Raw genomic sequence first — 14,471 nt, forward strand, 5'->3', positions numbered from 1 at the left:
AACAACAACACATAATAAGTACACGAACACGAATACAAAGAAATCACGAATAATCACAAATGAAGTATCATAATAAGAATAAAATGCAAGCATTTTCATAAGTAAGATCTATTTTAAACACAGATTAATGTATACTGTTTACAGAAAAACCTGACTAGATAATAATTTACTAACTTGCTTTACTACAATCACAAATACAAGAATAACCTTTAACATCATTACAACATGAAATGAAAATACACTTTATATAATAGGTTTCACACACACACACACACACACACACATATATATATATATATATATCATTCATTACCACACAGATATTGACAAACTAGCTACTTAAAATTACACCACATGTAGTAAAGCATATACTTATATATATATATATATAGAAATTAAAACCCTTAACACTAATCACACTAAAATATACACATTTATGCAAAAAACTCCATTAACATATGCGTATACAAAAAGAAGTAATTACACATTACCCAAAGAGAAATGTGTATATATGTAAAACCCTAGTTACCATACAAATAAATATCATAAAACTTCACCAAAATAATAATAATAAATTATGTGTCTGATTATTCACGATAACTTTAGATCTCTGTCGATCAAGAGATAGGTTTCATGGCTTGAAATGTTAATTTCAGATCTTGTAGGAAGTAACGTAGGCTTAACTGTGGAACAGCTGACACATATATGACTGGCTAAATAAAATTTAATAAATGACAAGATTTAGTTCATAAAAAATAAATTCCATCACAAAATTGAGAAACATTTTACCTTTTCTTCACTACTTGTATAGAAAATGTCTTTCAGTCTGACTATATTGCGATGACTCAACATGTCATAGTAAATTACAACAAAGGAGTAATGTCTAATAACGTGGGCAACTGTTTAAGACATTTGCTGTGGTTGGTCATGTTCCTACCATGGAGCTGCGAAAACTTTAGTCATCTTTTCCTTCTATGACATATTGCAGCATTAGTTGAAATTAGCATACTTCAAGGTTCTCCTCGATGTCATTGAATTTATGAATCCTTCCACCATGCAGTGTAATGGATACTTGGAGATTGAGGTAGAGCATGGTCGACAGAAGCCAGCAATTGTACTTCCTCAGTCATTAGTTGCAACAAGAGAAAAGTCATGTACTTTCATAGCATCAGCAAAAGTACAATGTCCAGAAGAGAATTTCTCCTAGATCCAACTTTCCTCTCGGGCAACCACTCCCTTGATCGCAATTCCTTTTAAACTTAACAAGAGTTTAAATAACGATGGTCCACTCTGTGCTGCTTTCAAGTAAGACTGATTCCACTCAAAGTGACATAAACAGGTCCACTTAATAACGGAAGACTGGAAAAGATATTTACTGCAAAGAAATTCTATATTCTCTGACTACTGAAGTTGTGATGAATAAAGAAAGACTAAACACAAATGAACAATTACAGTAAATAATCTTTATTTACGACAGTTAAAATGTATACTTAACTGGTCACAAACGACAGTTTCCTTTACTGGAAAGTTAATACTAACTTAATGATATCAAATTCCAAGATATCTCTCAAGATTGTATTCTAGACTGAATTTCCAGGGAACATTTTCAAGACTGAATAATTCTCACGTGAGCTACTTCAGTCGTTAACGTAAGACTTACCCAGAACAATTAGAGCCACAAATAGGACTGGTGATTCCCCAGTGAAATACAAGAGTTGTTACCCCCAGAGTCACCTGACCGTCAGTGGAAAAAAATATTTGTCTAACTTCACATACCTTGAGTGATCCTGTAAGTATCCTTCCCACGAAAAGACTAAAGGTGCGACTCTAGGTGAATGACATAGAACAAAGTGCAGCTAAAGTGAAAGAATTTAATTACATTTTTGACCAATGTTTTTTCAGAACAGCACAAAAACAAATTATGAAACACTATATTAATACAGGGAAGTAGAAATAATGTTTATACATTAATACAGGGAAGTAGAAAGAATGTTTATATATGGCATATCGATAGTGTAAATGTCACTAAATATCCTCGCTATTTCCAACGGGAATTCCGAGACTAATTTATTACTGGCGTACGTATAGTTGGCGCAGCTTCTCCACGGGCTCGCCTGACCCAAATTTCAAAACTGATGAAAGTCCACGTGTGAGATATATACAAGTAATGTATTTTGTGCCCAGGAGCCCATTTAATGATACCCCAATCCAACTCGTATAGGCTCACTTGCAAGACACACAAAATTAACATTCTTAGAACCCTTCAACCTGCTTTGTACATAGTTGCAACTTTGAAAGGCCCACATGTAAACAGGGTCAGTGCGGCATTTTTATGGCCCCTACAAGTCAACAACTAGAAGTCCCCATAGCATTCCCACCCCCACTCCTAATATTACATGAAATATGGTTCTATTTTAATAATGTTGACATTTAGTGTATTATTTAACTTAAAGGTAACATTATTAGGTTTGGGCTGGTGGTGGGAGTTATTCTTTCCCACAGGATTTTCCTACACTCATGTATGCCATGCCACTATTTATTATATTTCAGTTATTTATCTTTTCTTTTGGGTTAGTATTTATTATTATTAATTTTTTTCTATTTTAAGATAGGTAAAATCTTGTAAAATTCATATCCATTTAAAGGTACACCGGAATTGATATAGATTACTTTTCTGGCTTATACACGTGGGCGAAGCCGGTCATGGTCACTCCTGTAACCACGCACTGCATATATTAGTGACGTGGGCTTTCTAGGTGACGAGAAAGGAGAAAATACATAACATGTTGGCTATTGGGCTTAAACGCTACCTGAGTGATAAGATTGATACATAACACTTCAAATATTTAAATTATTTCATTTTTAGCGTTTTTTTATCATAGGTACGTAGCATAGAAAACAATCAATTTCTTTAGAAAACGTTTTATTTAATAAAAATAAAATAAATATCTCAAGTTCGACGTCAGTTTAAAGAAAAAGTTTTAACCTAACACATGCGATAACTTAAGTTTATAAATTTGTAAATGCCTTTTTTGATAAGTCAGACATCCTATAAAAACCCATTTGCGTTTTTGTTACATGAGTATGATCTAACGTATAGAAAGATGATGAAAGAAAGACATTTCTTCCCAGTATTATCAATCTTAAGGTTCTTTATCTTAGAGTTTAGGTCCAGCTAGTTTGTATCCGCTTTCCAAGTCATTTGACTGTTACTTTTCTAAATATCACTGTCTGACCTGTATCTATATCTTTCGAAACAGTCTCAACTGTTCCTACTTTACAAAAAGCATTGTTGACTTCTCTTAATCCATAAAACATAGGACTTTACAGATGCACAACGGTCTTTTCTTACACATTCCGAATATTATGTTGTATATGTTATACCTTTTCCTTAACTAGAACACACACAGAGGAAATTTAGTTAAAATTCTGTATCGCAGTATCTGCAGTCTTACTGCGGAACGCAGATATACTGTGGAAAACAGCTAACTGCATAGAAAACGCTATAAATCAGAGGTTTCCCAACGCTCGACCCATCTGGATAGCCATACAATTTTTTGGGGTCGCGATACACATTTTGGGAACAGCTGAGGTAGATCCAACAAGAGGTTGCTCCAGGAAGCTCTATCTGCTCTTTCAACCATTCACTTTTTGTTAATTTTCATCTGTATTTTTCATCAAATTTGGAACTACAATTGATTAGGGAGGAACTTGAATGAGAAATAATAAGAATTGAATCCACTTCAAGCTGGTTTTTGTTGTTGCAAAAACACAAATAAACAACAACACAGATTTACTAAATTATTATCTAACAATACAAATTACACATTCATTTTGGTCTAAAATGTGTAATTGATGATACGTTGGTGGTTACAGAGATAATAATGATATTTTCTTTTCACTGTATTTCCTGCGTTCCAATGAGCACTTTCAAAACAAGTTTTACGAATTCATACCAAAGAAAAAAAGATGACATCGTACTAAATTTCTAAAGCATTTGACATTTTCTCTAAATTCCATTTAAACTTTTATATAACTTTAAAATATACTTGTTACTTTCGTGTAAAATAGAGGTTTCGCGTGCTAACACGTGCAAGTCAATAGAAGCCCAGTCAGAACAGTGTGACAAGTCCGTGTTGAATTACATGTTTGTATAACAACTTATACGTTATTTACATACTGCAAAGCATGCGTAATCAAGGCTAGCCCGTATATTCATTTCTGAACCATCTCGAAACTCAACTTGTATATTGTTTTAACATTATTCCAACCATGAAAATATTTGAGACTTGAAACCCTTTGTTTGTGATCAAATGGTGAAAGGTCTTGTCCGTCAAGTGTTGGTATCGCCTTTGCGGGACTAACGTTTCTAACTAACAGGCAGTCCCAGGCCTCATGCAGGGGTTTCAGATGATCGTCTACTCCATATATGGAGCGACATATAAGGAAATATGGCTGCCATCGCGTATGCAGGGTGCTTTTTGACGTCACTACGCTACGATTGGTGTTCGGTTTCATCTTGTCCGACAGCCACGTTTTTTTTTCAATGTGTATGTGATTTGGGCTAGTGTAAGGCATGCCTGTAATACCAGGACGCGTTCCTAGTGGCCGGCAGGTTTTGAAGTGTTATCTTGGAACTCATACCACAAATAGTAACCTGCTGTCTGTCAGAAGCGGTCTTTTCACACTATTCTTTCTTCTCTCAGGAAAAATAGTATATTTTTTAATGTTTCAGCTGCATCAAATTCAAACTTGAGGTAAGAAAATGTCTTTTTAATAAGCGCGAGATAAATTCCAAATTTTTTAAACAAACGTTTTGTCATAATTTCAACTTCCGGAAGATGGCGGCACTCAACATGAACAACAGTTGATCAAACCAGGTGTAAAGAAAATCGAATATTGTTGAAACTATATTACAAAATCTGTTTTCTTTTGATTGCATTTATCAGTTTCTTTTTCCCTGTATTAAACATATGTGTATTATAAGGTTGAAGGTTCCTCTACTATTAAGGGTTCGTTTATGAAGTCATAGAATAAATACTGTTTGGTACACTAAAGTCTAAAAGATAGTACAGCATAATTAAATTCCACAGAAACGTGAAATTGTATAGAATAAACCTTTATGTTCCTATGAAGATAACTAGACTATGAGAGATAGTATAAATAAATCATATGCTGTAGTGAGAAAAGGATCCCTTTATCCAATATAACGCTTTTTAACATTTTGTTTGACAGTTAACTTTTTTTTTTGCGATGAATATTACGTAAACTTCTTAATTTGTCCATTTTGGATTTTTATGTCAGAGTTGTGTAAAAACAGCAATTCAGTTGCTGCTTAGGAGGTCTTTCAATACTAGAAATCGTCAAATGAGTTGTGAAATAACAGACAAAAAAGATATAATACGCCGAAAGCGGGCAAAGCATTGGAGACCAGTGCTGTTATGTTTGATCTCTGTTTTCTGAGTTCCTTTCACATTATTGGTGTTTAAAGTTTGTTGCTGAGCGGTCTTAGCATTGTTGGGTTTGTGTGAGTTAAAGATGTGTTAGTGAGCAACATTTGTGCGTTTGATAATTGCTGCTGAGTGGTTGTAACACTGTGTCGTTGACGTCATGGCTAAATGTGTTATATCTCGTGTTGTTCTGTAAACAACAATGTTGTTACATCATAATATTTAAGTGTATTAAATTTTATTACATTTAAAATACGACTTTTTTTACAGTGTTATACATTGTATTGTTCTACTTTACAATACATAAAGTTGTTTATATCATCTGTGTAAAATTGTTGATTTAAAATTTCCTATTTAACGAGATACTATATTCACAAAGTTGTACATAGTAAACCTTTTGTTTATTTTATTCACAACGTTTCAACAGGTTTACCTGGTATCATCGCGTGAAATACAAGAACTGACAATAGTACAATACAATAACAATAGTAATCTACAAGCATACGACTAACCAACTTTAAACAATAAAGTAAATTATCAATGAACTGTCAAAGTTAAGTATGATAAATAAAACTTTTAGGCCTGAGACTAAGTACTGAAATTTCTTAGAATTATAAGAGAGAAGGGAGCGATTAAAGTAGATATAAATGAACACCTTTGTATTTGTTAAGAAAAATAGGGTTATGTCTTTTATTTTTCGTCTATTAATGTTGTCTTCTTTGATGAGGATTTTTAGCTGAGAAGAATGAAAAGATTGATTGTTCCTTGATATGTGTTCAAAAACCTGAGATGGGGATAGTAAACATCAACACTATAAGAAAACTGTTTCTCCCTGCCACAAAATTTTCCACTTTCCAGTTTGAAGGAGTGAATTATATCCCTAAGTATGGGAAATCCTGTAGTTCCAGTCCTTGTTAAAATAATTATTGTAAGAATTGAAGACACTGCCATCTCAAATTCACATTATAAACCAATGTTTTTTTTTGTTTTGTTTCGATATGTTGATGACATTTTTCTAGCCTTCGATAACCTTAACGTTATTTATGAGTTATTCTCTCATCCAAACCAGATACTCTTAAACAAAAACTTTACGATGACAACACAGACTTCCAAGCTTGCGTTTTTCGTAAGAACACTCGCACTAGACTTTGTGTTCCTTGGAATTCTCTTGTTGACCAATGTCAAAAGCTTGATATATTTAAAGGTGTTGTTCATACAAATAAAACCATTAGTTCAAACATCGATTGTTTCAGTAAAAGAAACTAAAAACCTTAGATTTCAGTTTGGTGTAAAAAACAACTTCCCTCTCACTTCCTCCAGTGGCACAGCGGTATGTCTGCGGACTTACAACGCTAGAAACCGGATTTCGATACCCGTGGTGGACAGCGCACGGATAGCCTATTGTGTAGCTTTATGCTTAACTTCAAATAAATCCCTCACATTACGTTAATAACGTAATTTCTTTCTTTGAAAATTAACACAAAATGATTATTCCGAATATTTACCTGTTATTTCTGTTTTACCATTCATCCCAAACTGATCTCACACTATAAAAAGATATTGTTAAAACAGACAGAAAGTATAAAATCAATATTAAAGTACAATTTACATTTTTACCTGGAAAAAACTAGGTCAACTGCTATCCAAAAAATATATAATTGAATCTCCATTTCATGTTTTTGAACACATGTCTAGGAACAATCATTCTTCTGATTATTTTCAGGAAAATCCTCGGCAGAGAACACAACATTAAAATACAAAAAGCTCTGTTAATAAAAAAACGTAATCCTATTCTTAACAAATACATAGGTGTTCATTTATATCTATTTTAATCGTTTCCTTTTCTCTTGTATATATAGAACGAATTTTAATACTTAGACTTAGGCCTAAAAGCTTTATTTATTATACCTAAATTTGACAGTTCATTGAAAAATTACTTTATTGTTTTCAATTGGTTAGTTGTATGCACACGCGACTTTTTTTTTAAATTAGATTCTGTTAGCCTCAATTATTGTATTTCACCTGATGATACCAGGAAACCTGGTGAAACGTTGTGAATAAAATATACAAAAGTTTTACAATGTACAACCGATAAAAACTTGTGTGAATTTAAAAAACATAGTTCTTTCTAATATTTAATATATACTATATTGTTGTAAACATGGGGATAGATATGGCAAATATAATTGATTATAATCCAGCTGCACCAGGAAATGGTGTTCACACCATAACAACTGTGAAAGTAGTGATTGTTCGTATGTTTAACCGTATTGGTTCTCAAATTGTTGCCAAATGTTGAATAATCAGTAATTCAGTTTACAATTTCTAAAAATGAATAAATTATCCCAAACAACTTTGAAGTCATCAATGATCTTTTGTAATGAAAAAAAATCTATTTCAGTTTGGGATCATACCAGCTATTTTATTTTTGGGTGTTTCGTATGCAAACAAGCTGACTGACACAAATATGACAATGGCCGACTTTTTGTTATATAAACACGCATGACTTCGAATATCCTACCATAAAACTATCAGTTCCTTATCACCTCTCCGCTTACAGGCCGTCGCCCATCTTTATATCATTTATCGGTGACCATTGCAAGCAGTCGTAACGTGGTAGGTATGACGCATGTGTCGTTCCACGTACATCCGGTTCTCACTACTTTTGTGGGGGTATTCGTGTACGAAAGTTCACTTTTTTTTTAAAGATTAGCAAAGACTATTTTTGCCATCATACTAATTTTCATAGATTTGAGGTGAGCCTCATCTAGTTTGGGTGAATATAAAGAATAACGAGACAAGAAATTCCCTAGTTCGACACGTTTGTGGATAACGGCACATATAATTCGTTTCACTTTTGTTTTTTATGTGAGACTAGATCATGTTTTAGCTGATGTATTTTTGTAGGAGTCCTCTATAAATTGTAAACAGTTTTGACATTAACGTTCCACATGTGGTCCATTCCTGCCAGAAAATTTAATTATTTGACTTTTATGTGACCTCGTCATCGAACTCTCTGAATTTGAAAGAGGTATATGGAAAAGCGTAATGAGTGGTAATAATAATAGTAATTAAGATTTATTAGCGCAGCATAAAATACACCTGTTTTTAATATATGTGAAGGGTTATTAATTAATTCAGTCTGTAACCTGTAGTTTAGGAGAAGTTTAAATGGGCGTAGTTTGAAAAATAACTAAATCTTGTACTTTTAATTAATACCCACTTAAAATAAACCCCAGTCTTGGCCGAATATTTTTCTCTGTAAACGTTTTAACTTGTTTATCATCTGACGAAAATGACAATCATTTGAAGTTCTAAGTTAGAAAGGCTGCATATTTTGTTTTACCCACCCTCATGCCCCAAGCTGAACATAAAACGCGGCTGGGCTATAATGAATGGATATTTGCGGTAAAATTCTTATCAGTGCTATAAGTGTAGCTGCAAGTTTGGCCACCAATTCTGATTTCATTCTTTTAAGTCGCACGCTCAATCCTTTTTTGGCCGCACCTTTTTTCACACCTAAAGTGGTTTTAATTAGGTGTCATGAGTTTTTGTCAATACACACCAACAAACTACAGCAAGTAAGAAAGCGACACTCGATAGTAACCCACGTTAGGTTTAGGATCGCAACCCTATTATTCAAAATAGACAACCAACCAGATTCTTTAAAATATGCCCCACAGTGGTATGTCTGCGGACTCATACTGCTATAAACCGGGTTTCGATACCTGTGGTGGGCAGAGCACAGATAGCCTTTTGTGTAGCTTTGGTAGTTTTTCCTCTCTAAAACAGTGTTAATAACTTCCTTTATAGTAACGCCATGAAAACTAGATTAAAAGTTTCGTTTCATCACCCGCATGCATTTGGTGGTGCCATATCAAGCAACATTATTTATGCTAATTGCTTAAGCTAATATCACGTGAAGCTAAATGCTCTTTAAGTAGGAGAATTTTATAAAATTGAGCAAACTTGTGGTTAAAAGGTATAAATGAATAATGAATAATAACTGTCCACTCTATGATTCTTTTGAAAAACTTGAGCTAGAAACTGCTAATCTAGTTTGCTTGGCCTAACCATTACATATGTATCTTCACGTGCTTTCACCCTATGGTTTTGCCTTTCTATATCAGCCGTCTTTAAGCCGAATGACAAAAATCTAAAAACCATCCACCTTTACTTTTAGTTGAAGCTGTAATAAAAATTGCAGTCCTATAGCTCACGTGACTTTTTGCAGAGGCGTGCGCAAACATTTTAGCCATATTTGATCCGTTTTCGTTGAATAACTTGGCACGTGTGGCTTATATTTACCAAATGAGGTTCCTAATTGTAGGTTGAAAAGATCTATCAATGAACCAACTTTGAAAAAAATCCATAAAAGTTAAGTATGTTTTCTATCAAATAAAGTAAAAATGGAAGAAATTCAATTAAAATTGGATATTTTATATCTCGTGTATGTCTCAATGGGTTGCCTTGAAATTTGGTATGTGAAATAAGGGTCCAGTATAGCATATCCACTGAAAATATGTGATAGTTGGGATTACCACACTCCGAGCTACATAAAGTAGAAAATTGATAAAGTATCACTTCTATTGATAACACACAGTGTAATGCAGATTGTTTTGGAAGCACGACACACAGCCACGTGTCATGATCTTGCGTGGTAATGTGACTGTGTTGTATGGTATCAAACACCACATTAAATCGTGTTAGATAAATATGTCGTTTTTAAATAAATATTATACTGAGAAATTTAGTCTGCTATACACGTGTAACACGCGATGAATTTCTTTTTTTTTTTCTTTTAATATAATCAAACACACATAGACATTCGTGACTTCTTTACCTGGAATATTGATTACTTGAACTTTTACTGGTAACACATGAAAGACAGATACATCAGTAGGGTGAAGGTAAAGTCTGTACCGTGTAGATTGAGATTAAGGATGACTACCTATTAACTCCTGTAAAACTTATGAGGTTGACACCAGTCGAAATATGAAACTCTTTTCTTTATGGTGGTGCTCTTCGTTTTAGCACAGAAAGATGCAGACAGACATAATTGAATTCTATACTTTCATACAATTAGATGCTCAATGCAGAAATGTTTTAATTAAAATTCCTTAATAAATCACAACAAGTTGTTGTTTGTTTGCAGATGCTTTGTTGGCGGATCTACAGACCGCTTCTGAGAACTTGAATAACAACAATCCAACTTATCAGACGGTCACTACAAAAAGTGGTAGCAGTTTATACGCGTCAGTGAACATGCCCCTCAGTCCACCTTCTCAAACCAGTACTCACACCGTAACCACCCAGAGATACGACTTTCGCCCAGGTTCTCAGACTGTCACCCATACTGTAACTACAAAGAGAAACGACTTTGAACCAGGTTCTCAGATTACCACCCAGAGATACGACCATGATCCAGTTTCTCAGGCTAATATGCACAATATTACCACGCAAAGATACGATCCTGACCCAGGTTCTCAGGCTACTACCCGAACTGTCATCACCCAGAGACACGACTATCAATACGACGGGGGAAAGTTGTCGGTGAGTAAGCATGGTTTCATTTATATTCATACAAGAAACCACATTTAAACATTTGAAAAATACGGCCACTTAGATTATTTTCATTCTAATTTTATCAAACATATATTCTTTGTAAGGCATTTGTTATTTATAATCGAAATTACGCTATTTTTTATAAGTGTCTAATTAAAACAACATTTGGGTTCCTTGATAGATAATTATGTTTTCCAACAGATTATTAATTTTACTTTGCTGGGCGTGGCCTAGTGGCTAGCATGCTCGGACTGTGAACTGAAGATTTATGGTGTGCGTCTTGTGCCACAAAAACGCGTTGCGCACTTTTGGGCCGTGGGTGTGCTATAAGAGTGACTGCCAATAGTTACGATTGGTGATGGGTGCTTTTAACTGGCTTCTTTCTCTATAGGCTGTCAATTCAAAATTAGTTGTCTAGTTTGCGAAAAATGCTGAAACAAACAGTTACGCATAAAACATAAAAAAGTATGAGCTTCATCTTGCAAGAATGAAATTATTTTCAGGGTAATTAGGCTTTTATAATACCAGCAGTTAAATATTATCGTCTGTTATGCTCCAATACGAGTTACTGGAATTTATGCCCGAGTCTTTTATATATATATACATATATATGATTAAACAAGATTAAAATGTTTAAACTATTTTAAAAACTCTACTGTTGTTGACTTAAAATAAATAAATAAAAGCACACATATATAAAACCATAAGTAAAATTTCATCTGCTTTATTATTTGTGGTAAAGATAAGTTATCTCTTTAAAAGTTTAATTTCCTCTTCTTTGAACTCAAATTCATTACTTCAAAACATCAATTTTATCCAAGGTGTTTGTTTACAAATATATTTGAAAGATACCCTGGATGCAAGTACGCCAGCAATATTTAATAGCTGAGTATTACTTTGTTTTACTATTTTTTATAGTAAGAAAAACGAGGACAACTAGTATCAGAACAACTTGCTAATTTTGCTGAGGACGCTTTTTAAAACACGCCGTATCGGCCGTATCACTAGAAAGTGGTATACTGTGAATAGACTGCTGATACTAAGGTTTACAAATATTGCATGGATACAGAAGAAAATTCTTTACTAATGATGTATATAATTACACAGATGGCAGTGAGTTTCTTTGGTCACATTTGCCCCACATTGTCTGTTTTTAATGAAAGCTTCAGACCTAAACGTCATGTATAAGCGAGTTTTTTTCGTTTGTTTTTTTACCACACTATGTTGTATGCCTACATTTTAATATTAAGGTTGTAAATTTTGTTGCAATCCGCTCGAAAGCTTTACAGTGATTTTCTTGTTTGTATTGGGCTCATGGGCTAAACAACCATGTCACAGAGATTAATAAGTTTCAGGTATAGCCGTCTCTAATTTTGAACTACTGACCAGAAGGAAGGCAGCCTGTCATTAGTTTCTCCTCCACAAGAGTCGTGAATGGAATAACGAGACTGTATGACTGACACACTTATAACACACCCACAGTTGTTAGTGTGGAGTGTGTTCAGTAACATCGCGGCTCAGACCTTGAACTTTCTGATTCGTAGACCGACACACTAACTATTAAATCACGCCTGACTTGTTTTCTTGTTAAACGAATACTTGGAATTATACAGTTTCAATTCTTATTACCGCTGCATTAACTTTTTTATTAATTTGTATATTCATTTTCGTAACTAAGTAAATGATTTGTATTTTATACATTAGTGTAATACATATGGTTCGTTTTGGATTCATCACAAGTTCTCTTTAGGTATATGTATCATGGAGAGTAGTGAGTCATTTACTATAAAACTTTCTGTATATTGCTGAATAAAAATTAATCTTACACATTTCCATAAAACCGGCTTATAGATAGATAAATGTTGGGTAATTTTTTAAACTGTATCGACCAATGTGATGTAATTAATTTGAACTAGCAGATTGTACCCGTGCGATACACGATGAGAGGTTTATGAAAGTGTATGTGTTTTCTTATAGGAAAGCCACATCAGGCTATCTGCTGTGTCCACCGAGGGGAATCGAAGCCCCGATTTTAGCGTTGTAAATCCGTAGACAGGTTTATGAAGGATGTTTTTTTTTCAGTGGCAGTATAAAGTACGAGAGAATAAGATTTTTCATGTTTCCTTGGCTTGCTTTTTAAATAACATTTTACTTTCTATTTTCGTTTTTTATGAAAAAGCAATGAGTAACATGTGACTTAAAAACATCTCTCCTAATATAAGTGTGTCTATCTTGAAAGTGTGTATAAACAATAATTGATGGAATTTGAAAACGAAATACAATTGTAGAATTAGTGTTTTACCAGTTATGAATATAAATAGTATATTTGTATCCTATGTATACTTGTAATGATTGAAACTACATAGACTGTATGTATGCCCTATGTAACGAAAGAGGAAACTGGAGAAATCCCATCAGTAACCCTAGAACTCACCCCCACTGACTGAATTATATTTAGCCATCACTGGAGCAATGAAAATCTATGTATTTTAAAAGAATTTCTTGACACATACCGAATCGTTCCTAGTTGATTAAACCAGATTTGACAGGTTCAAATATAAAAGTTAAAGGACAAACAAACACCCCTTAGTTTATAGTAAACATTTTATGTAAACTTGATTTATGTTAGAAAAAGTCAGGAATAGACAGGTGTTACCTAGCCTTTCAACCGTGTTTATTACACCAATAAGTTAGGCTGGATAGTCCCTTTCCAGCCTTAAACAAACAAAATCATTATAGGGGTAGTCTACATTTTCTCATTGTAGAAGAAAAACATGGTGAACCAGTCTTCTTCTCATTTTAGATAAAATGCAATTGAAATTGTGCAAGCCACTTTTTTTTCTTATAAAATAGCAACATGGTGAATAAGGCTATTTTTTTTTCTTCCTACATAAACAACATTGTCAACTGGGCAGTCCACTTTTCCTTTATGAACAATAAAGTTTATATCTGATAAAAGGCGGTTTATTGGCTCTCTCCTAAGACCTCTATTAACATAAAAGTATTCCCTTTGTATTATAGTCTAATGAGTGATGAAGGCCTTTGACGCCAAATTCCAAGATAAATTGAATCAGTTTCTTGATTATGATTTCAGTGAATATGTCAAACGAGGTGACTATAGACGAAACACTTTCTAGGACTACCCTGTCATCAAAGAGGCTAAAAGAAGATTAACAGGCTTGCGACGAACCAAACTACGACAACCAAATAGCCTATATAAATAGTTGACTAATGTAAAAGAGAGAATCTTTGTCTTTTTTAGAACTAGAAAACCGCCGGGTATGCGAAAATAATGATAATAGAAGAGTAGATTTCTTGCGTCTTGGATAAATATTGTCTAAGTTAGCTGTGTATTGGATAAATATTGTCTAAGTTAGCTGTGTATTGGATAAATATTGTCTAAGTTAGCTGTGTATTGGATAAATATTGTCTAAGTTAGCTGTGTATAGGATAAAT

General features: G+C 33.7%; 1 protein-coding gene across 2 annotated transcripts in view; it reads left to right on the plus strand.

Moving 5' to 3' along the window:
* LOC106478144 (leupaxin-like) overlaps nucleotides 1-14,471 on the plus strand; it is an 86,029-nt gene that overhangs the window by 44,959 nt on the left and 26,599 nt on the right. Inside the window, exons 1-2 of one of the 2 annotated variants that reach the window (XM_013938663.2) lie at nucleotides 4,560-4,757; nucleotides 10,606-11,003. In XM_013938663.2, the coding sequence (XP_013794117.1) occupies nucleotides 10,716-11,003 (288 nt within the window). In that variant the 5' untranslated portion in view covers nucleotides 4,560-4,757; nucleotides 10,606-10,715. Of the gene's footprint in view, nucleotides 1-4,559; nucleotides 4,758-10,605; nucleotides 11,004-14,471 lie in introns of those variants that run through there. The other variant, XM_013938662.2, reaches the window with a different exon arrangement.

The sequence above is a fragment of the Limulus polyphemus genome, unplaced genomic scaffold (assembly GCF_000517525.1).
Source record: "Limulus polyphemus unplaced genomic scaffold, Limulus_polyphemus-2.1.2 Scaffold184, whole genome shotgun sequence".
NCBI classification, from domain to species: domain Eukaryota; kingdom Metazoa; phylum Arthropoda; class Merostomata; order Xiphosura; family Limulidae; genus Limulus; species Limulus polyphemus.